Raw genomic sequence first — 25,064 nt, 5'->3', positions numbered from 1 at the left:
CTCTGAGTGCGGCAGTGAGACAAGTTTTAGGCTTCGGCCAAGCCTAAGTTAGTAACGCAGGACGGGAGCGTCTGCAACGCGAAACTTGTGCACAACTGCGCGACTACGGTGCGAAACCGTAGATTATTCCCGCTCTGAAGACGCGAACGCCCCGCGTTGCAGACGCTCCTGCTTCGCAGTCGCTTTGGTCGCGTAGGTTTGGCCGAAGCTATAAGGGCGACGTGATACTGCATTTTACTCTAAAGTTACGTTAAACACGCTGATGCTGATTTTCTACTGCATATTATTTATATCGTGACATTGTGATAAATTACTGCTAAAATAATAATTATGTAAATGTCATTATTTTTCACGGACATGATTTTTGTTGTTATCGAAATTTATTGCCGCGTTTTATAGCCGACCATATAAGTTAGTAAGATATGAAATATCTTTCGCTATTATCTTATATCTTTAAACGAAATATATATATGTATATATATATAATAATTCCTAAAGTGGTATTAGATACCTATATGCTTATCAAATATTTTGATACAATAACGGCCGTTCCCAATATTCAATCTATCTCTGGTTTGACATACAACCGATCGCAGCTAACATTGAATTGACATAATATATATGTCTCTAATGTCTAATGTGAGCTATTCCTATCTCTAGTAGGGCAAAACCAGAGATAGATCAAATATTGGGAACGGACGTAAGTAACTAACTAAAAACTTTGGCTTTGAAAAAAAGACGACTTGATCAAATTCTTCATTGATGGGAAAAACATACTGTTATGATATTTCATAAGTATATCAGAGTATATCTAATATTGAAAGTTAAAACCCTAATACCACCATTAAAATTCAAGATTAACTGCTTTTTAACTTTTAAGTGACTGTTAAAAAGGTTGTTCTATGTTGTTGAATTATAATATACTTATAGCTTCAATAAATTAGTCTTACATGACTATTCTTAAACCACAAATCCACTTAGATCAATAATATTTGAACACTCTTGCTATCACCGCAGTATTTAAACTAACCAAAATCATCTATTAATACACATACCAAAATCATCTATTAATGTACAGAGAAACTGTTCGAAGGCAGATGTCGTACCAACGTTATTTGCTTAATGGGTTATGTACTTATGTTAAAGTATTGTATACGCTGTTGTGATCTGTCGGCTGGGCATGGGCATTATTCGGCCAATTTACGTAGGTCCGCCATCTGCCTATGAATCAAATTCTCGATGGTACAAACATTACCTAATAGGCTAATACCTACATTACTTAAAGTTAAAGCGAAGGCTTTGCGTATATTAGGCTACGATGGTAACATTTTTATCACACTATTTGTCTACTTAGAGCAAAATTATTTTATCGGCACTTTAAAAGTGAGTAATTGCATTCCTTTTTTAGCTCTCCATAGTCGAGACGGTACGCGCCGGAATTCAGGAGTTGTGAAAAATTTACAGTGTTTAAATATGAATTCCAGGCTAATATAAACGAGCTGAAAATCTTAAACCTCAGCATTGGATTATTACTATTGACTCTGAAAAAATGCTCTACATCCAATTTCCAACTCTATTATTTTAAGGTAGAACTCCAATTTCCTAATTCTGACTATAATACCTGTCCTCAGGTACCAATGTAGTACCACCAACTAAGTATTAATTTGGCATTATTTATCTTATCACCTTGTCCTAGGGCGTATTGTTACAGAGTTCTGATTTCCGCAACTCAAGTGTTCCTGCGCGTATAACCTATACCAATAGAGTACCAATCATTACTACAGCTTAAACATTACTTCAAACAGCACTAAAACTTATACCTCATATTACTTATCAAACAGCATTAGGTGTATGTCGATCAGGCGGCGTGAGCGGCAGATCCAAGCTGGTGGTGCGCACGAGGCGGCGCGACGCGCGGTCCCGGCACACGGTGACCGCCCACAGCACCACGTACACGATGATCAGGCTGGCGATAGCGGCTGCCACCAGCGCCGCCGAAGACCCGCCATCCCGCCAGTCCAGCACCGGGTAGATGAACGGCTCGTCCTTGCTGTATAAATACAAGGTGTAATAAAATTAAGCGATAATACTGACTTTACGCCACTAGTCCACCGACGCTGCGAACTGCGAAACAGCGGCGAACCGATTTACTGTCTCATCCGCCACACGACAGTGCGTTATATTGCATCTCGCTCTATTTCTGTTTCGCAATGGTTTCGCAGAGTTTTCGCAGTTCGCAGCGTCGGTGGACTGGAGGCGTTAGGGTGTGTAGTTATATGTGTTCCTTGTATAGAATTCGCAGTGAAAAAAACAGCGCTAAAATAGCATTTGTTGCGATTTATATGATCAAGCGCCCGCGCGTATTTTCCCATACAAAGGTGAAAAAAAAGTTACTCTTTCAGAGCTGCAACTTTCATAGCCAACTCTATACAGGGTGTAACAAAAACAAGTGAAAATACTTTAGGGTGTGTACGTGTTCCCTGTAGAGATTTCACTGTGAAAGTAGCAGCGCTGAAAGACAAATTTTTTTTTTCACTTTTGTATGGGCTAGGGCCCGAGCGTCACGAGTTTCCCCATACAAAAGTGAAAAAATTTTTTGGTCTTTCAGCGTTGCTACTTTCACAGAGAACTCTCTACAGGGAACACGTACACACCCTAAATTATTATCACTTGTTTTTGTTACACCCTGTTTAAGTATACTTATACGGACCCATACACATCCTCAAGTATTATCACTTAGTTTTGTTACACTCTGTATAAGGTTTTGTTATAACTTGCAGTGACATTCATGCCCTAAGCAATCCATGCCTGTGGCCCCTCTTACCGTATGTCAACTAAACTCGCGTCTTTAAACCTTTACTTTTCTGGTACCCAGTGACGGATTAAGACTACTTGTTGCCCTAAGCAATCCATGCCTGTGTACTCCGTCCCCCCCATTCGTATGTCAACTAGAGTCTTGAAGCTTTTACCACCTAAAAACATTAGTTCTTTTTTAGAAACTTTTTTTGGTGAGGTTTTTGGTCAAGTGAGAGTGGTGAGACGTGATGCCCTAAGGACGGATGTTTTTTGTCCTTCTTCTGGTGCCCCCTCAGACGTGATGCCCTAGGCAATTGCTTAATTTGATTAAGGGTTAATCCGTCACTGCTGGTAAGGCCTAAGCAATTGCTTAATTTGATTAGGGGTTAATCCGTCACTGGTAACTTGTAATGGTTTCCTATATCCTAAAAGCGACCGTAGCCTTGTGGAAATACCTTTGGTTTGCTCTCGAGAGGATGCAGTTTCGATCCCGGTGGAGGCGTGTACCAATGAGACATTTTCAGATTTCTCGTACGGTGAAGGAAAATATCGTGAGGAAACCCGCACATGGTTAGCTAGTCCCAGACATATTGACCTGTTCATTCCTCTGGAGTCTGGACTAGGCCGACTAGGCTGCGAGAATATGAAAGTGCTTGGGCAACCGCACGGACATTTAAAATCTTGTCCCAGGTACTACAGTTTTTTAAAATCGTCAACAGATGTGCAACGGCCTTGTTTTTTCCTATATCCTCGTTGTAAGCGAGGACGAGTCGTTAAGAAGCTATCATTAAAAAGGTGATAACCATTTAGGAAAGTAATTATTTAAAAAGTAAAAATTTAAGGTGTTTATTTAATGGCCTCCTGTATTTTCTGTTGTAATGTTGAATTATTGCCTGTGGGTGTGCGATGGCGTGAAATTACTATCTACAACCAATGCTACATACAGAAACATACGTGGGAGAGCCATGCTTCGGCACAAATGGGCCGACCGGATAAATACCACGTTCTCACAGAAAACCGGCGTGAAACAGCGCTTGCGCTGTGTTTCGCCGAGTGAGTGAGTTTACCGGAGGCCCAATCCCCTAACCCTTACCCTATTCCCTTTCCTACCCTCAACTATTCCCTTCCCTTCCCTTCCCTACCCTCCCCTATTACCCTATTCCCTCTTAAAAGGCCGCCAACGCACTTGCAACTCTTCTGAAGCTGCGAGTGTCCATGGGCGATGGAAGTTGCTTTCCATCAGGTGACCCGTTTGCTCGTTTACCCCCTTATTTCATTAAAAAAAACTAAAAAAAAACACAATAAGTACCTTATATGTATTAGCAGTCGTGTAGGGCTGCCTTTGACCCGAAGGCATTATGTCATAACAAGGTGCCCCTATGAGTTGCGGCTTGCAAATTCTTAAACACGCAGCGATTTTTTTTAATTATGGGATGTTATACTTCTAGGGTTATAGGAGCTGCTACTATTTTTCTATAGTAAAATATTGTTAATGAGGCGAAATAATTTCTTGCAAGTTATACTAGCCACTAGGTAGTGGGTACCACTGAATATGGTGCCTGCAATCATCTTTCCTTTTCGTGGTGCAACAGGTGCAACAGGTGAATCTTAGATAAATGATTGGTCTCGCGCGCGCGCTCGACTAGATACCGCGCTGTATAGAAAACACATATTCCCGAATGCGGCACCTCATTATTGTACTGTGTGTAAAACAATGCACAAATATTGTTGTGTGCGTAGATAATCGGGTTGCCAGATACGTGACTGGTGCCCAATCAATGGGGAAAAATTATTTGCTGTGGTCTTGTAATTTATTATTATTGTATAGTAAGTGCTGATTTTTCAATCCCCAGATAAACTTTACCATTGGAATAAAGTCCATTCGAAAAGAATGCGATAAAATAACAACGTTGTTTAGGTCAACGAAATATAATGGGTACAATATTGATGAGAAAACAATACAAAAACAATGGTAGGAAGTTTAACGAAAGTTAAGAATGAGTCATAAAAAAGCAAATGTTAAATTTGTTTTCTCATTTGTTATTGTATTGTGTTCTTACATAAAACATAAACTGTATTTAAGATTTTTATTATAATATGATACTCATAATTCATTTTTATTAATACACATTCATGATCCAGGAACTTTGAAAACTTTTTGTTCCGTTGGCGGGATTCGAACCAGCTACCCTAGCTAGAGATTTTAATGCGCTCATCCACTCAGCCACTATGTATATATAAAAAAATAAGATATAATAAATAAATAAATAAAAATCACAATCTCAGAAAAATTTGGGAATTTTTAGTTTATGGTAATTGGCAACACTGAACATCAAGCGGTACTCCGATCCGAATTTTCAGGTTTATATTATTATTCTGTGTTTATGACGATTTATATAATATTTACTGATGGTATGTGATGCCAGTACCTTTCTTGTTTCTTGTAGTGTTATTATTGCATAGTCTCACTACGCAAACTGGCATTTTGCTACGGACGTAACTTAAAATTTCGAAACTTATCGACACATCTACCTCACCCGAAGCTTGCGGCGCGACTGGCGCGCTTACGCCTTATCAGGCGTATGATTTGTTGCCGCATTTTTCAAGTACTCCGACGGTATCTAGTCGTAGCGCGAGCGCGAGACCAATCATTCATCTACCGCATTTATACATTCGCACGAATAGCGAGGCGAATCACGAGGCGAATGGCGAACACGAATGTGTAAACAGTGCGCTCGCTATTCGCCTCGCACTTCGCCTCGCTATTCGTGGAATAATTCGCGTTGAGAGCGGGTTTTCGGACGCGAATCAAAGGGCACGAATAGCGAATACGAACTTACTGTTTACACATTCGCCTGCATTCAGTTGACAGCTAGCGTCCGACCCTACAGGACGTGTACAAAGCTGAACATACATATTTGACTTAAGTACACTGTACTGAAAATAAGCCTATTTTTATATTCTATATAAAAATAGGCTTATATTATTTATATATTCTATATATTATGTTATCATGTTATTATTATTATAACGTTAGTACAATGTTATTAGTTATCACACTCGTTTCTTTTCTTACTAATGCCACGCACGTGGCATTAGTAAGTTTTCATTGTGTAAACTTATAAGTCATAATTTAAGATATAACACATACAAAAAGATTATATTTTGTTGTTAAAGTATAATAAGTATTATATTTATTAGTTTTGCATTTATGAGCGCGTAGCCCGCCGACAAACTACTATGCAGTTTGGCTAATAGAATAAGGAAATATATTTTGGTTTTTAATAAATATTATTATTAGTATATTTTAGTATTATTATTATTATTATGTAATAAAAATGGAGTGGAGTGAAAGGTGAATTTTAGAATTCCTAGAATTTTACAAAAAAGAAGAGCTCTAATGGAACCCAAAATATCGCTATAATAAATTTCATATTTTTCATTCAACATTGCTAGATAATATGAACACGTCCTCCATGTTCGTGTGCGAATATCAAAATGAATCACTCCACGAATGTGTGAACGGTAGTAGTTCGCGACAAAGTTCGCGACAGCATTCGTATACGAATGTTTCGTCGAATCAACGTCGAATGACGAGGCGAATAGCGAACGCGAATGTATAAATGCAGTATAAGAGGTGAATATTTAGTTCGCTGGTGTTTTTAATAACTATAACTTACTCTTTGTACTACTTAAGAGGAGTCCACACCGCCCTTTTTTCCATACAAACGTTGTCCCCTATTTCCTCCCTGGATAATGCTAGTAGAGTTATAATTTTTTTCCTGAATATCTACGGCCACTAATACAATGTCCCTATGTTTTCTTTTTTTTCATAATTTAATTATTAAATAAGATATGAACGTTTAAAAACCCAAAAAAATGGTCAGATTTTCCGCTGTGTTCAAACATCCACAAAACAGATTTGGCTAGATTATACAAAAAAAAAACATAGGGACACAGCTCAGCCCCACTTTAATCTTTAATGAAAAAATTACTTAAATCGGTTAAGTTTTGGAGAAGGAATCAGGGGACAACGAATCGTTGATTTTCTGCAGTTGTCTCTATCGCGTTCTGCGGTATAGGCTTGAGGTAAGGGAGACAGCTATAGATAATACACGTACTTTTTTTCATTTTGTCTAGCCCCTGGTGTATCCTCTTAATAGTTAACTATTTGGGAATGGAAATACATTTCCGGCCAACAATGACTGAGTTCTAAAGTGTCGATTGTTAAAATATACATAATATAACAAAACTACGTGATACTTTAGGGTTTGTATAATGTGTTCCTTGTTTACTGTGAAAGTAGCAGTTCTGAAAGCGCAATATTGTATGGGCAAGCGTCCGAGCGTCATAAATTTACCCATACAAAAGTTAAATAAAAATTCTTCTTTCAGCGCTGCTACTTTTACAGTAAACTCTATACGTGGGAGTTGGGACTAGGGTTGCCAACTCTTCCGGAATTCCGGGATTTTCCCGGAAAAAAAAGAAGTGGTCAAAATGTCGCAATCGTTTGAGAAACACATGTAAAATCTGAAATTCAAGTGTGCACGAATTGCAATTACTTTTATTTTTTTGATTTTCATTACTTTTTTACCTCCCGGATTTCTGATCAACTGAGTTGGCAACCCTAGTTGGGACCTATACACACCCTAAAGTATTATCACTTAGAGGCTAGGCCTGTTTCACCACTTCCTGATAATATGCCGGATAGGCTGTACACAACTTATTTGACAGATTCTCCATACTTTATCTGTCAAGTTAAGTTGTGGATATGTCCGGCACCTATCAGGAAGTGGTGAAACAGGCCCTTAGTTTTATGACAGCCTGTATATTCCACTTGATTCATCATACGTACCCGTTAACACCACCAGCCGCGTAGTATATGCCGGTGAAGGAGGCATACCAGATGCCGACAGCGAGCGGCTGGTAGACGTGCAGCAGCCGCACCGGCGCACGCGACGCCACCAGCTCCACGAACACGATGCACGAGTTGAACCCGTGCGTCGTCAGGTCCAACCAGAAGTTCACGTCCTCCTCTGAAAAGCAGGGTAATGTTGCACGATATACACAAGGGTAAAACTAGATAATTTTGATCACAGATGACCTAGAGGTCCATGTATATGTTGCACGATATAAACAAGGGTAAAACTACTTAGTTTGGCAGATGATAGTACATTTTCATTCTTCAGTCGAAAGATGATATTAGATTGGGCCACGTTTATGGCATAATTTCTACATTTTCGGTGACCGGGCTCAAGGGCGGATCCAGGGGGGAGGGGGTCATGGGGTTCATTACCCCCCCTTGGGCTGGGTCCAGGTCCTAGGTGAACCACTAAGTAAATTTAATCAAAATTAAATTATAAGTTCTTGTGTCTTGACCACGACTATGTGACCCCCCCATGGCGCCAAAGCTGGATCCGCCCTTGACCGGGCTACATAACAACTCTACACCAATCAATATAATAGATGTCCAGTTTCAGCTCTTCGAGGGTGCAGCATGGTATACGGAAAATTAATTTCCTAAAACTAATTCCCTTTAAAAGTAGATTTAATCATCGCAGTTTTTTTTTGTTAATTTTCCTGTTCCTACCTATTTAATTTTTTATTGTAAACTGCCAGACCAAATTTCCATGAATTAAAACAATGTTCTTGCTCTTCAGAACCTTGTAACAAGTTTTTATCCGGGTTGATCCTCTGAACACGCATAATAAGCGACTATCACGCACGACTGTAGAGTTTCAAATGTTTTTTGTTTAGCGCTAGAATGCCTTTATTTTGCCTTGGACAACATCGTTGAGGAAGTCTGTCGTTGAGAAGGTCTGGTTCACATCTTCGTGCTAATAAATCTTTGGAATCTAAACATGTTCTTATGAAAGTATTGATATTTATGTATAAATGAATAATTAATCTCACCATAATATTATTATATCTGATATTGTATTTTGACGATTTTTCAATATTTGACCATAAGACATTACATAAAGTAACTTATACTAGATGGTTTTTTTAGTAGACGATAATTATTAATAAGGCCGGTAAATAAGGCTGAAAAATAAACCTTCGAGAAGAGAGAGCATTCTCTCTTAAAAGGCCGGCAACGCACCTGCAACTCTTCTGATGCTACGAGTGTCCATGGGCGGCGGTAGTTGCTTTTCATCAGGTAATCCGTTAGATCGATTGCCACCTAACTTTATACAAAACTACCTAGCTTACCTGTAGCATACAGTAAGGTCCAGTAGAGGCCAGTTATGACTATGGCCATCGTAGCACCGATGTTGAAGAACAACCAGTACAAACTTATGTACCACGGCAGCTGTGCTGAATCTGTAAGTACGAAAACAGAATATTCTAGCAAATGCAGTTTCTTTAAAATCTCGTTAAGCTTTAACTTCATAAGTTAAAACTTAAGGCGGGGATTAATGTCAATCCAAAACGATAACCTTGCACACAACCAAAGACCAAGCGTATACGCATCGCAATAAGATTCATTTTAGCTAAGCATAAAACTGTAGGTTCTCGGGCGGATCTTCTCTATTTTTAATGTTTTTTAAAAATATCTTTGGAAATAAACATTAAGGAACAAAATTGTTCGGTTAAGGGCATTTTAATATAGATTTACTAACAATTTATTTAAATAAAATGTATAATTATCCTAGTTGATACTTATATTTCGATGAAATAGGTTTTTATCGGAGGTGAGTTTGTAAATTAATTACAGCCAAAGTATTACGTTTTATTAAAATGTTTATGGTTTAAAGTATTTTAAATATTATGCTTTATATCTCATATTTTTTAACACTTCGTTATTATATTGGAACTAGGTAAACCGGGAGTCACGGAATAACAATTTGGGGTTTATCCTCGCCTTAAAGCAAGGTATAACTTCATATACTTAGTAAAGTTACTTTAAATCCCGGGAAATGGCAAGGGATTATAGAAAGATAATAATATTATCTTTCTATAAAATATAATAATATTCTATCTTATATCTTTAAACGAGCAATTCTTGTATATATATATACACATATATACACACATATAATATATATATAATTGGAATCTCGGAATCGGCTCCAACGATTTTCATGAAATTCAGTATATAGGGGGTTTCGGGGGCGATAAATCGATCTAGCTAGGAATCATTTTTAGAAAATGTCTTTTTATTCGTGTTTTATCGATAATCGATAAACTGAAAGATATGACTCTTCCTGACATCTATTGGCGAATAATAATACTATTTTGTGAGCCACTAATTACTTACAGACACAACAACAGCTAAAGCTATTCCAGCAGATGGCGTTGTTAAGTAAGACGAAGTCAATGAGTGTTTGCTATACCGAGCAAAGCTCGGTCATCCAGGTACTAATATTATTATCTCAGATATGGTACTGTACCCGCTTGATAAATGAATTCCTGTGAAATAAAGGAGCTGCCAAGTGCCAACATCTAGTATCTGTATATTGTATGCACTACGCAGTATGCAGTAAGCACTTAAATATTTACATTGGCAAATTACACATTGCTGCTTAGTGCTTTGACATACGACATACTAATCTACAAGCATGTACATTGTACACAATGCAATATGTACTGTATAATCCATACTAGTAGATACTAATACTATAAATGCTAAAGTGTGTCTGTCTGTCTGTTACCTCATCACGCCTAAATCACTGAACTGATTACGATGAAATTTGGTACAGAGATACTTTGTGGCCCGAGAAAGAACATAGGATACTTTCATCCCGGAAAAATGTTCGGTTTCTGACCGACAAACGAATTTTGGCGCATGGGAATTGCGGACGTCATCTATAATAATAATAGCTCCTACACCGGTTTCGGTGACGGTGGCCGGTTTCATTGAAACCAGGCCAGCTACGCAGGATTAATTTTATACTGCCCAAGTGTGCGCGCAGTACACAAGAGCACTCTCTATTCCTTTACTCTCATAACCCAGTGGGACGGAAGACCGACACGACCGGCGAGAGACTGATCTCTCGCCGGTCGTGTCGGCGCAGGACCGACTTTTTACATGCCCATCCGACGCATGGATAATCTTACTTATCAGACAATCAGGTGATCAGCCTGCATTGTCCTAATCAAACTTGGAAATAACATGTTTCCAACGCGGGAATCGAACCCACGACCTCCGAGTCAAGAGCCGCGCTCTTTGTCACTAGACCACGGAGGCGGGCGTCATCTAGCTCATACATATCGTGAAGTGCATATGTAACATTTGAATGTGTGCGTAAAATAAATCACAGATGGATTTGTTCTGAAAGGAAACAAAGGGTGTTTGCACAGGAACGAGTCATCACGCAGCTCGTCAGCTACATATTGAAGTTTGTGTGTACTCGTGCAGTGTAAACACGGCTTTGTACTGGCGGCACAATTTCCGTGCGTGTCGTCCTTGCCCTCATCCCTCCGGCTTGAGTCCTGAGGGTATAAGTTCAGTTATAACTTATCAGGGAGGCGTCAGGAAAATCGTTGCTACGTGAGTTTGCTTCCGATGACAAAAAGAAGTGGCTATTCTGAAAGCAAGCCTCACCTGAAGATGTGGCACCCAAAAATAATCATTCGTTCTAAACTCTAAGCTCTATTGTGGGTTATAGCTGATAACGGTGGTGTTTGCAGGTTTAGCTTCCCGAATTGCCCCTTAAATCCTTTAAATTTTCAATTATTTATTTTAAAACTACATTTTGAGGTGACGTCAGCCTTGATAATTTGGCTGTAGCGATATCGATTTTTCTCAGCAATGACTAAAGCTAAGAAATTAAAGTTCATTGTCAGTATTCATCATGTCTTTGTCTTTGAATTACCCATAGTATAACACGATTGGTCAACTTTTATAACACAGAAAAATTAATCAAAAATACCTCTACAAAAACAGGGATTCTAATTTTTTTATAATAAAAAATTTGTATACGTACCTACGAGTACATAGATTAGTTAAAGCATACACTATAATTTGCCCATAGCTTACAAGCGCGCTTTAAATAAATCGTTGTAACAAACAGTATAGCATTTCTATTTAGTATTTACTTATAATAATCACGATTTACTTATAACATTATGCAGAATAATAAATGTAAAATTATTTATTATGGTAGTTTTTGTTCATATAACACTTTGATCGGCTTGTTTTGTTGCGAGAGAGAAAAAGAGTTGCTGCTTGCTGATATAACATTTTATCTCAAGTACATAATACGGACGCTCGTACGGTGAAGGAAAACATCGTGAGGAAACCCGCACATAGTTGGTCCCAGACGTATTGACTAGTTCTTTCCTCTGGACTAGGCCGACTAAGTATGTTGCGAGAATGCCGTATGTACTTTGGCAACCATACGGACATTTGGCAGGCACTACAGTATTTGAGGAGTGGTTACTTCGCACTGAAAATACTGTATAAATCATCCACAACGGATGTAAAGGCCTAGTTTTTTTGCTGATAAGGCAATATCTAGTAAGCAATGCATACTAATGATATAAATACAAAAGTATGTCTGTCTCTCCGTCTGTCTGTCTGTTACGTCTTCACGCCCAAACCGCTAAACCTTATTTACGATTTTGCTGGGTATGTGGCTATCCTCATTTCGTTTCTACAATAATATATTTCAACGTTTGTACAATAATATATTTCAAATATATGTATTATCTGTCGATCTTGGCAGATACAGGAGATACAGGAGATATATTATGAAGAGATATGAAGAGAGCTGAGAGATAGAGAAAGAGATGGGAATATGTGCCTTATGCCCGTTAAAATAATGATAATAATAGCTCCCACACCGGTTTCGGTGACGGTGGCCGGTTTCATTGAAACCAGCTACGCAGGAGTAATTTTATACTGCCCAAGTGTGCGCGCAGTACACAAGAGCACTCTCTATTCCTTTACTCTCATAACCCAGTGGGACGGAAGACCGACACAACCGGCGAGAGATCAGGCGCAGGACCGACTTTTTACATGCCCATCCGACGCATGGATCATCTTACTTGTCAGACAATCAGGTGATCAGCCTGCATCGTCCTAACCAAACTTGGAAATAACATGTTTCCAACGCGGGAATCGAACCCACGACCTCCGAGTCAAGAGCCGCGCTCTATACCACTAGACCACGGAGGCGTTCGTTAAAATAAGCTGCTATAAGATGAAGGATTCTTATGTGCTATATAAAGCAAAGACTTCTCTTTGATATAAAGTAATAATGTCCATTCTCTCTAAGAATGTATCGGAGAGCCTTGCATAGTGTTGCTGATTCATGTAAGGTTTTCCCTTGACGGAGATGTTGAAATAATTGACTGTTATTATTTATAGCTCGCCGGCAGTCGCCGCCCCGGCGACTATACGCATTTTTGTCACAATATGAGGAAAAATCTTAACGTATAAGGTTAATCAGGGTAAGTTCGGATACAGGGTAAGTCCGGATAATTCAAGTTTACGCCAAATTAAACTGCAGTCAGTGCCGTAAATAGCTTTTTTTGCGCCCTGTGCGAGCTTAGGTATATAACTACACCATTGTTTTTTAACTGACTTCCAAAAAGGAAAATGTTATATGTTCGGCTGTGGATATTTTTTTTTCTACATTGGAAAACATCGGGAGCAATTCGAAAGAATATGAGTCTGCCTGGTCTGGCCATTCTTGCGCCTCCCCAGAGACTACGCCCTGTGCCTCGGCACCGGTGGCACCGCCCTATTTACGGCACTGACTACAGTTACGGTACGCTACTATACAGTTTGCGGTTGCAGTGCAGTATGATGTATATGCCCGTAGCGCCAAGCAAAAGAAAACACCGACTACAGACTAGGTACTTTAGAGATAAGTTGAGTTATCCGGACTTACCCTGTATTTGAACTTACCCTCATATACTTTAGTGAAACTTGAAACAACATTGATCATGTATTTTTAAAATCGTTGTGTCTGTCTAAACTCAAATGCACAGAAAGGGTTGCTAAAATTTAGTATCAGGGAAATGTGGGTCTTCTTCGTCTTCTTTTTTAAAATAGTTTAATTTATTAATTAAGTATAATTTATAAATAGTTTTAGATAATCATTTGAAAGAAATACTTACATCGTAATTACTTCTAGTTTACACGAGAAAATTTGGTTTTTATTTATGTGATTTGAACGCGATTTGTTTAATATTTTTGTAAATAATTGACGTTAAAAGCTTATATTATCGTGTACAAAACGATTTAGATCCTAGTAATAGTATGTAATAGTATCGTTTTAGTAAAACAATCAAGATAAAAATTACCTATTTATAACGGCTTTTGCCGGCCGCGGCCATTTTGAACTTTATTTGTATTGCACTAAGGACGAATTTTGCTTGTGTATAATACCAAAACCGGTTTTTGTTACTCTTATCTCTTATCTGTTTAATGATAACAAGTTAAGTTATTTCAAAGAATTGTTTACATAAACAGTTTGTATAGCTCTGTGTTATTGAGATTATAATAATGTATTAATATATTTGTTGCGAAATAGTTAGAAACATAGATTTCAAAGTTTACAGTGGTGAGACGAATATCACATCTGACTAAATACTATATTATGATGGCTTGATAGATAGAAAATTTAACATATATTATAATATTTTTCACACAAACATAAAATATGGATTAGATGTAAGGTTATTACATTATTTGTATAAAGAGGGTAGGCCGGGCGCCATTTTTTTTTGCACACCACGTACCCTACATTTTTGCAAAGATTTTGGCACTTACTGAAGAGTTAATGGCTAGCTCAGTGGGTCGTGGTGGGCTGTATAGCTTTGTAGGTTGTGAATCTTTTTTTGTTAAAGGGATGTTTTAATTGCGTTCAAGTGCTTTAGGAATTAAGGATTTCATTACATTAGATAAGTTTGTTGAAACCAACTTAGGTATCTACTTCATACTTATTTCTTATGTCTATACTTCATAATTTCTAATTGCTTTAGACTTAAGAGCATCGGCGTACCCAGGATTTAAGCTAGGGGGGCAGTACACCTGTTTTGACTTTTATTAATCTTACTGAAAATATATTTTGTTTCCAACACTACACTTATTATCAAAATAACTTAACTGTAGCTTAGAATTGAGATGTTATATAACTTTGTTTCATTGAATACGTGGTATTTACTTTCCGGCTAATCAAAATAATGATTATGTATCCTCTCGTTAGGTAGAGCCTGTGGTTATTTTGCTCCAATAATGTTTGTGATCGCTGCACATCCGCTCAGGTAGTTACACATCATAATGTCATTAAAACATCATCATACGACAGATAAATGGCGTCGTTTTATTTTATATAAGAGCCAACATAATATTATTTTAATTTCGAAAAGCTGCATTTTAATTTTTAACCCTGTCCGTGAGTTTTTTCATTTGATATAAGTAATTCTTAAATATTTACATAATATAAAGTTGAAACTCTGGTCTGAATAACCGTATTTTAAAAAGATAAAGCCGACTTCAAACTTGTACGTACTTAATAATTGGGAATTAAAACTTCCTGTCTCCAAAACTACTGAACCGATTTTGATGAAACTTGCACTGTTCCCTAAGTTTAATTACTGAAATCGGAATGGTAATTTCAGAGATATCCGAACACAGACATACATACACACATATATACATACACTTTTGAAAGGGGTACGAAGATTTTGGCCGACCTACCGTACCGCTATTGTGTTTTTTCGCGTTCACGAATATATTTTTTAAAATGGATAGCTAACATCAATACAAACAAGAAATAATCTTGGACAAAACCGCGTAAAGTGTCACATTTCGAAGATTTGAGCCATGAAGCTATATTAGCTCCATGATTTGAGCTGCCAAACTTTTACCAATTTAAGATATTGCAACTTTGGCAGCTCAAATCTTCGAAATGTGACACTTTACGCGGTTTTGTTCAAGATTATTTTTTGCTTGTATCAATACAAGTTAGCTATACATTTTTGAAAAAAAAAATCGTAAACGCGGAAAAACACAATGGCGGAACGTAGGTCGGCCAGGCTCCATACAAAAATCTTCATACCCCTTTGGAACATTTGTGATATAGAGAAACTTAAACGAAAATTGGGCAGTTCTGGAAATATTACATACATACGCGCCGAACTGATAACATCCTTATTTTTAAGTCGATTAAAAAACAACATCTATCTCGCGTATGTTTGAATGTCCAGAATTTAACACTGTATAGTACGAAGTCGCACCGAAGGATTTAGTGGTTAATGAAACTAGTTTTGTCGTGTACCACGTAAAGGAGGCGATAAAAAGGCCATAATAATTTTATCGAATGCAATAAATTATATTACTGTGATATTAGATATTATATACATATACCACACGTGTTGCTAGGTCCTTACGGAGACTAATGAAGACCACCAACACAATAAAAATCAACTACTAAATTAGGGTCATGTTAAAGGGGCGACTAACCGATTGTGTCGATTTTATATAATTCATTTTTATTTTTTATACTTGAAAATAAGCACCGAATTGTTTCAAGTGCTTTAGGAATTAAGGATTTCATTACATTAGATAAGTTTGTTGAAACCAACTTAGGTATCTACTTCATACTTATTTCTTATGTCTATACTTCATAATTTCTAATTGCTTTAGACTTAAGAGCATCGGCGTACCCAGGATTTAAGCTAGGGGGGCAGTACACCTGTTTTGACTTTTATTAATCTTACTGAAAATATATTTTGTTTCCAACACTACACTTATTATCAAAATAACTTAACTGTAGCTTAGAATTGAGATGTTATATAACTTTGTTTCATTGAATACGTGGTATTTACTTTCCGGCTAATCAAAATAATGATTATGTATCCTCTCGTTAGGTAGAGCCTGTGGTTATTTTGCTCCAATAATGTTTGTGATCGCTGCACATCCGCTCAGGTAGTTACACATCATAATGTCATTAAAACATCATCATACGACAGATAAATGGCGTCGTTTTATTTTATATAAGAGCCAACATAATATTATTTTAATTTCGAAAAGCTGCATTTTAATTTTTAACCCTGTCCGTGAGTTTTTTCATTTGATATAAGTAATTCTTAAATATTTACATAATATAAAGTTGAAACTCTGGTCTGAATAACCGTATTTTAAAAAGATAAAGCCGACTTCAAACTTGTACGTACTTAATAATTGGGAATTAAAACTTCCTGTCTCCAAAACTACTGAACCGATTTTGATGAAACTTGCACTGTTCCCTAAGTTTAATTACTGAAATCGGAATGGTAATTTCAGAGATATCCGAACACAGACATACATACACACATATATACATACACTTTTGAAAGGGGTACGAAGATTTTGGCCGACCTACCGTACCGCTATTGTGTTTTTTCGCGTTCACGAATATATTTTTTAAAATGGATAGCTAACATCAATACAAACAAGAAATAATCTTGGACAAAACCGCGTAAAGTGTCACATTTCGAAGATTTGAGCCATGAAGCTATATTAGCTCCATGATTTGAGCTGCCAAACTTTTACCAATTTAAGATATTGCAACTTTGGCAGCTCAAATCTTCGAAATGTGACACTTTACGCGGTTTTGTTCAAGATTATTTTTTGCTTGTATCAATACAAGTTAGCTATACATTTTTGAAAAAAAAAATCGTAAACGCGGAAAAACACAATGGCGGAACGTAGGTCGGCCAGGCTCCATACAAAAATCTTCATACCCCTTTGGAACATTTGTGATATAGAGAAACTTAAACGAAAATTGGGCAGTTCTGGAAATATTACATACATACGCGCCGAACTGATAACATCCTTATTTTTAAGTCGATTAAAAAACAACATCTATCTCGCGTATGTTTGAATGTCCAGAATTTAACACTGTATAGTACGAAGTCGCACCGAAGGATTTAGTGGTTAATGAAACTAGTTTTGTCGTGTACCACGTAAAGGAGGCGATAAAAAGGCCATAATAATTTTATCGAATGCAATAAATTATATTACTGTGATATTAGATATTATATACATATACCACACGTGTTGCTAGGTCCTTACGGAGACTAATGAAGACCACCAACACAATAAAAATCAACTACTAAATTAGGGTCATGTTAAAGGGGCGACTAACCGATTGTGTCGATTTTATATAATTCATTTTTATTTTTTATACTTGAAAATAAGCACCGAATTGTTTCATTTTATATAATTAGATACTACATTATATTTCCGAGAATTCGATCTGAGCAAAAACACGATATCTTAACATTTTCTCGATAGAAAAAATCACAAAGATGCATCAAATTTTCACGAATTTTTTATTTATTGCCATAACCGTGCATTGAACTAAGTTAATATTTTGACACATTGTATAAAATTCTATCATTGAGAGATCGACCTAGCGGATTTTTAAAATGTTGTATATTTATCGAGTTATTGAGAAAAAACTAATTTGGCGATGAATCCGCGTCGTTCTTTTTCACCTAGCATATGAAAGAAGTGAGTGTGAAGAGAGAAGGAAGATGTTTGATTTTTGAGATTAGTTGCCCTCTTAAGACCGACAAAGATCTTTAACCTCTCGAATACCGGGATGTTAAAATTCTATTGAGCCTCAAAAACCGCGTTCTATGGCGCCATTCAAATTTTTCGATTCTTTTTTCAAGTTTTACAAAATTTGCGCCAATCAGGAACTAATTTAGTAGTTTCCGACCGAAGGTCTATTTTTGGCCGAAGCCGAAGCCGATTAATTGGCAATGGCTACAACCTTCGGCCGAAGCCGAAGGTTTATAATCTTAATCGCTCGACTCTCAGTAATTAATAATTTTTAACCGACTTAAATAAAGAAGGTTATCAATTCCAAGCGTACCTATGTGTGTAATATATCCAGAACTGCCCAATTTTCCTATATGTAAGTCTGTAATCTGTATCAGCGTGTAAACAAAGGTGCCAAATTACAAGTGTATGTATGAATGTATGTTTTTATGTTTGTGTTCGTATCTATTCGTATCATATCTCTGGAACTATTATTCCGATTTCAGTAATTCTTTTTTTGTTGTACTAGGTATTGTTCAACTTAGGGAATAGTGCATGTTTCATCAAAATCGGTTTAGTAGATTTGGAGATACGGAGTTTTAATTATCAATTACGTATAATTTTGAAGTCGGTTTTATCTTTTAAAAATACAGTTATGTTCAATATGTCCACAAGCTATAATTAATTATTTCAAAACTTCAATATTGAGGGTCCGGTCCGTCGCTCTCTCACGAAGTTACTCAGTCTTTCGTTCAATTTCGACGGTTGCTCGGACCTTCGGTGAAGCTTCGGCTTCGGCCGGGTTTTAGGCCGAAGCCGAAGGTTTCGCCGAAGGTGTTTTTTTTGGCCGAAGGCGGCTGAAGCTGAAGCCTTAGCCAAAGCTTCGGTCGGACACTATAATTTAGTGCATTCTTTTTGTAGCCAACTTCATACTCTTAAAAATAATGTATAGAACAAACGAAATTAAATCTTAAACCCACTAAAATAAGTTACAAAACAGCGTGAGGTCGAGTGCATCAGGTGGCTCATTAACGTGCCGGTGGTACACAGAGGTATTTTTACGGGTGGCATGTTAAGGTGTCGGTGGGGTTCAAGAGGTTAATATAGTCATTTGGATGCATGGACTTATTTATATACTGTCTTGGATGACATTTTGTCCTGATAGACAGCAACAGCTGTCTATCACTGAGACAATTTACAAGACGGTAGTCCGTATCATTCGTTCCGATATTGGCCACGAGCCAAAAAGTCATAGTAGGACAGTAGTAGACTGTGTGAGAAAATAAGATCGAATTTCACTTAAACCTGTTCAAAATATAGCTAATTAGTCCGTTAAATATCTTGTTATCTCTACGATCTTTGTATCAACGAAAAAAGGCATGACAAACGATTTTGGTAACATTATGTCTTTAAATGATCTGTAAATACCTAATGGTTCAGACTTTAAGGTTTATATGGGCGGAGAGGTAGAGTTTGATATTATTATTAATTATTCTAATATATATGTTATATGATAATAAGAAAGATAGTATGTTTACGTCGTTTAAATCACGATGTTCATCTAATAAACGCTTCCAGTTTGTCTTCGCCTAAAAAGGCGTTCAATTTTCTTGTAAGAAATTTCAGAGTTCTATATTTATTACAAGAAAATAATGAATCCATGTTAAAAAACATGGATTCATTATTTTCTTGTAATAAATATAGAACTCTGAAATTATTTCATGGTTTTGAAGTAATTATAGCTTCAAGTAGACCTCAAAATCTATTAAATATATATTGAAATGAAATGAAATGAAAATGAAATGAAATGAAATGAAATGAAATGAAAATGAAAATGAAATGAAAATGAAAATGAAATGAAAATGAAAATGAAAATGAAAATGAAAATGAAAATGAAAATGAAAATGAAAATGAAAATGAAAATGAAATGAAAATGAAAATGAAAATGAAAATGAAAATGAAAATGAAAATGAAATGAAAATAAAATGAAAATAAAATGAAAATGAAATGAAAATGAAATGAAAATGAAATGAAAATGAAATGAAAATGAAATGAAAATGAAATGAAATGAAAATGAAATGAAATGAAAATATACTTTATTGTGCACACTCAATACAAAGACAAAGTTTAAAATAATATAAATTATAATATCATAATATGAAGAAGGTACACAAAGGCGGCCTTATTACTAAGCAGCAATAATAATATTGTCATTGATTGGTACTCAATTCATTCTGAGCATATTACTAATAGCGTTACAGGGTGTAACAAAACTATTAGTTTGTTTTGTTACACCCTGTAAGTTACACACTAAAGTATCACACTTTTGTGTGTGTATGTTTCCCTTGTCTATACTCTATAGTTTGCTGTGAAAGTGGCAGCACTGAAAGAGCTTTTTGTGAATTGTATGAGAAAAAAATACTCTTTCAGTGCTGCTGCTTTCACAGCGAACTCTATATAGAGGTCAACTACACACCAGAAAGTATTATCACTTAGTTTTATCACACCTTGCATTGACCATCTGCCAGTTCTTCCGCGACGCCCATTGGAAATCAGTTTAGAATCTTCTGGAACTCTTCATTGCGTGTGGCGCTACACGCACTTGAACTATCCTTACATAATGTAAACCAAATGTAAACAATGTTAATGTAAGTAGGTGTAGTTCTTTTATTATCTAGGTTTGTGTATTTGCGACTTTGACCGCAATTTATTGAATTATTTCTTTGTACGATTAACTACGTCTGCATATCATTTCTTCATATTCTTTGTGGTTGACTTCCGAAGGCGTATTGTTAATATACATTACTTATACATTGTTTGGTATCAACTATAAATACATAAGTAAATATGGATTATAGACTGCAGTTTATTACGTATACATAATGTTATTTATTCTTAGAGTCTTTGTGGTTATTTACTCATAGTTTTGCTATAAAGTTTTATACATAGAGTGAAGTATACATAAGCACGTACTACAGTGTAACTACGTATGCATAATATTTTCAATTATTTGTAGAGTCTTTGTGGTTGACTAGCGAAGGTATGTTGTTGATAAGTTTTGTACATAGTTTAACACTACATAAAGGTTTGGATTGGTTTTAAAGAAACCCTCTAAGCAATAGAAAGACCCACACTATTTACAAAACATTTTGTCATATCGTCTATCAAGTTAGGGAGCATTCCCATACTACGTGACCTACTTTTTAAGATTTTTTGACACCCCCCCTCCCCCTTTTGACCATGCGTAGTATATGCCAAGACCCACCCCCCCCTTCAATTGTTCACGTGGTATTGACAAGAATAATTTTTAATCATTTTGTAAGTAGAAAGAGTAGATAGCAAATGAAAATAATTTGACTCGTATTTATGCTTATTAAGTTATTTATTATAAAAGACTCTTAGCATGTTTATAATAATATTATTACTACTTAAGGCCCTTTCCCTACGGAGATTCCGTAATTTACCGTATTTAGAGTATTATAAACTCATAATTTGAAAGCTTCAAAGTAATAACAAAAATCCAGTAATAATCTTTCCCCGTTTTAAATTTTCTATTTTTGTTTATTATACTCATGATAATTATTAGCTTCTAAAGACAATTTATTAAAATTGAAGCATACTTTCAGCATCTCCCTAGTATTTACAAATTACGTTTATTTGAAAAACACGACAATAGATAGACAATTTCATTAACTACATATTCCCCGTTTTAATTTTTTTTAGATCAATTTTGAACTGAGATAAGTAAAAAAAAAATGGATTTTTGTGCGATCTCGGCAACGCGTCAAATTTTTTTTTTAAATATATTTATTCATTAAAATCCACATAATATTGTTACATTTCAAATCTCGCCAAACTAATTGTTTGACGGCGAGTAATTGGCGTATGTTCAAGGTCGTATGCTCGGGGGATGGTCTTAATTAAATAATATGGGAATAAAAATAACGATCACCAAAAAATACTTTTGTACCCAATAGTTCACCAAAAAGAAATACTTGACACCAATATTTAAGAGACTATACAAGGTGTAACAAAACTGAGTGATAATACTTTAGGATGTACGTGTTCCTTACAGTGAGTTTACTTTGAAAGTAGCAGCGCTGAATGAGCAAATGTTTTTCACTTTTATATGGGCAAGTGCCCCAGTGTAACGAGTTTCTCCATACAAAAGTGAAAAAAAATTTGGTCTTTCAGCGCTGCTACTTTCACAGTGAACTACACACAGTGAACAGTAAACTATGTAAGGAATACATACACATCCTAAAGTATTATCACTTAGATTTGTTACACCCTGTAGGTATAATTACAATAGTCTAAAATTACAATAGAAAAATCAAAGAAATTAATTTCTAAGCAGATGACGGACATAAGTAATTTGGTCGCGTTTAAAGTTAAACCCAACCGACAGATCACAATTAACATTGAATTGACATGATCCGACTACATGACGTTGGTCTGAGGAATCCATTTCCTCGATGGTACATACTAGCTATTTTAGTAACGACTGTAGTTCAAATTGTAATCGAACACCAAATATAGTATAATAAAAATACCAAAAATGATCACCAAGCCTGACAGCTTCACCAAACTTCAAAATGCCTGATAAGTTGCTTTTAATTGCTGTTGGCTTTAAATAACCATAATAAATGCCAATGTCAAGTATTAAATGGCGAGAAAAAAAAAATCGTATGACGTTTCTCTCGGCGAAATTGACTACGTGACAAAACTCCTAGACCCCCTCCCCCCTCTTGTGACTGAGCGTAGTATTTTGAACATCCCTCCCCCCAATTGGGTCACGTAGTATGGGTACGGTCCCTTAGTTTTATATAGGTAGTATAATAGTAGTTTAGTAATGTAACTTAGGGTAAGTATAGGCTATGGTAAATACCAATATATTAAGTAAGGTAAATACTAATGTTTACTTTATTCTAGGAAGTTGGATAGCCACGAGACAGATCAGCTTTCAGTGCATGGCTGGAATGGTATTAGTAGGCATTGGTCGTTATATTACCTTTGTATTGCGGTTTCCGTTGTTCATAGAACCATACTAATAATATAAATGCGAAAGTGTGTCTGTCTGTCGTGAAGTCTGGCGTGAAGAGGTAGCAACGTCTTCGCACCCAAACCGCTGAACTGATTTTGCTGAAATTTGGTATAGAGATACTTTGAGTCTCGGGAAAGGATATAGGATATTTTTTTTATCCCGGAAAAATGTGCACGATAAACGCATTTTGGTGCAACAGAGTTGAGGGCGTCATTTAGTAGGCCCATATCAACTTACTTGTTTTGGTAAATATTTATTTGGTCGAAGTGCTTTGGCTTTTGTCCTTAAAAGTTAAAACCATCCCACATAGGTAACCCACGCATATATAATTATTTGTATTCAACATATTTTTGCCTCATTTTTTGAGTTTGATAATTATTTCTTTGTCCGAATGCAATGTTTGTCTATATTGAATACATGATCTACTGATCAGTAGATCATGTACTCAAAACATCCGTACTAAATTATACATAAGATTATAATATTCATACTATATATGATAATAATATGAATTACACTAAGAAAAGATAATTTAAGCGAGATTTTTTGCTCGCTGTAAGTTTATAATTACATTTAATTATATTCACCGGTTATTTTTGTACATATCGCGATACACGAGACCAGAAGGCCGCTGAGGGTGATGACTGTGATGAAGAGCAGGCCCCAGTTGGTGAGGTAGATCATCCAGAACTGGCTGGCCCCGGAGTACAGGGAGTATACGAGGATGGCCACCGAAGCTGCCGCCAGGATCAGCCGCACCACGAACATGGGGATGGGGGATTCCCCCCGTTGCCATGACGACAGGTAGAAGTCCCCGGCTCGCTCGTGGTAGGAAACCCACAGATCGGAGAACGAAAAAGTTTTCTTAGTGCACTTCACCATTTTCACAACACTATCTGTGATGATTTCACAAGCTGAGATGTCTGTCAGATTCGTTATCGATCGAGTACCATTATCACGGACGAATTTACGAAATGTTTATTCTATTGCACCTTGTGAACAAACATCCCATAAAATCTTCGATCACTAATATCATAAAATACAACAACTGGTTGTAAAAAAAAAAACTTAATATTTTTTTACAAAATTACTTTCCGATTATTTTTAATTCAATCAGTCGGACAATAATTATTATCTGAATAATATTCAGCGATGTTTCATTTATTAGTTTTATTTTTATAGACTTTTCCGGCTCATGCCTTCGCGGCGCGGCGGCGTGGCGCGCGAACGTCGGTGGTGGCTGCCGGCGCTAAACTGGTCTTGCGTAAAGTTTTATGTAATCAGCTGTTTTGCACACAAACCGGCTATGGTGGCTCAATAGTCAATGTCAGACGTGGGGTAACGTCCATAATGGTCACTGGCCTAGTAACGGACCGGGTGACCTGTATACAGCCTTAATGTTTATGTGGCCAGGAATGTTCTGGAAACATCGAATTGTGAAAGCAATTAATCCTTACTAATATGTAAAAGTGTGTCTGTCTGTCCTACACGCTAATTTATTGGAACGAAGTTCATTATCGAGCGTTCGGCGTAAAGGGGGCTAGAAACGAAAAGAGAACGATATTTGACCTCGATACTTTGTTATTAGTACCTGCATGGTAGGGGCAGAGGGCGTTGATAGTATCTCAGTGCGTCAACTAGATGGCGTTTTTTGAGAATAAACAGCGACGCGTTGTTAGTATTCCTGGGCGTCAATAGATGGCGTTTTTTTAATATTTTTTAGGTTAGGTTGCGGAA

General features: G+C 36.5%; 1 protein-coding gene across 1 annotated transcript; it reads right to left on the bottom strand.

Moving 5' to 3' along the window:
* Window positions 1–649: 649 nt before the first annotated feature.
* LOC121730089 (protein rolling stone-like) lies at window positions 650–24,359 on the bottom strand. Its single transcript, XM_042118934.1, has 4 exons — window positions 23,915–24,359; window positions 9,010–9,120; window positions 7,652–7,832; window positions 650–2,050 (listed from the first exon to the last, which is right to left on the bottom strand). Exons 1-4 carry the CDS (start codon window positions 24,207–24,209, stop codon window positions 1,834–1,836), a joined length of 804 nt encoding a protein of 267 aa, XP_041974868.1. The 5' UTR covers window positions 24,210–24,359; the 3' UTR covers window positions 650–1,833.
* Between the last annotated feature and the right edge of the window lie 705 nt (window positions 24,360–25,064).

This window comes from Aricia agestis, chromosome 9 (assembly GCF_905147365.1).
Source record: "Aricia agestis chromosome 9, ilAriAges1.1, whole genome shotgun sequence".
NCBI lineage: Eukaryota > Metazoa > Arthropoda > Insecta > Lepidoptera > Lycaenidae > Aricia > Aricia agestis.
This window is presented reverse-complemented; position numbering and strand designations above follow the sequence as displayed.

Excerpts from the sequence above, each read along its gene's own strand:
- LOC121730089 (XM_042118934.1), bottom strand. The coding sequence starts at position 24,209 with ATGGTGAAGTGCACTAAGAAAACTTTTTCGTTCTCCGATCTGTGGGTT. Across the intron at positions 9,121-23,914 it reads GATATGTACAAAAATAACCG|ATTCAGCACAGCTGCCGTGG; the intron begins GTGAATATAATT and ends TCGTACTTACAG. Across the intron at positions 7,833-9,009 it reads GACCTTACTGTATGCTACAG|AGGAGGACGTGAACTTCTGG; the intron begins GTAAGCTAGGTA and ends CCTGCTTTTCAG.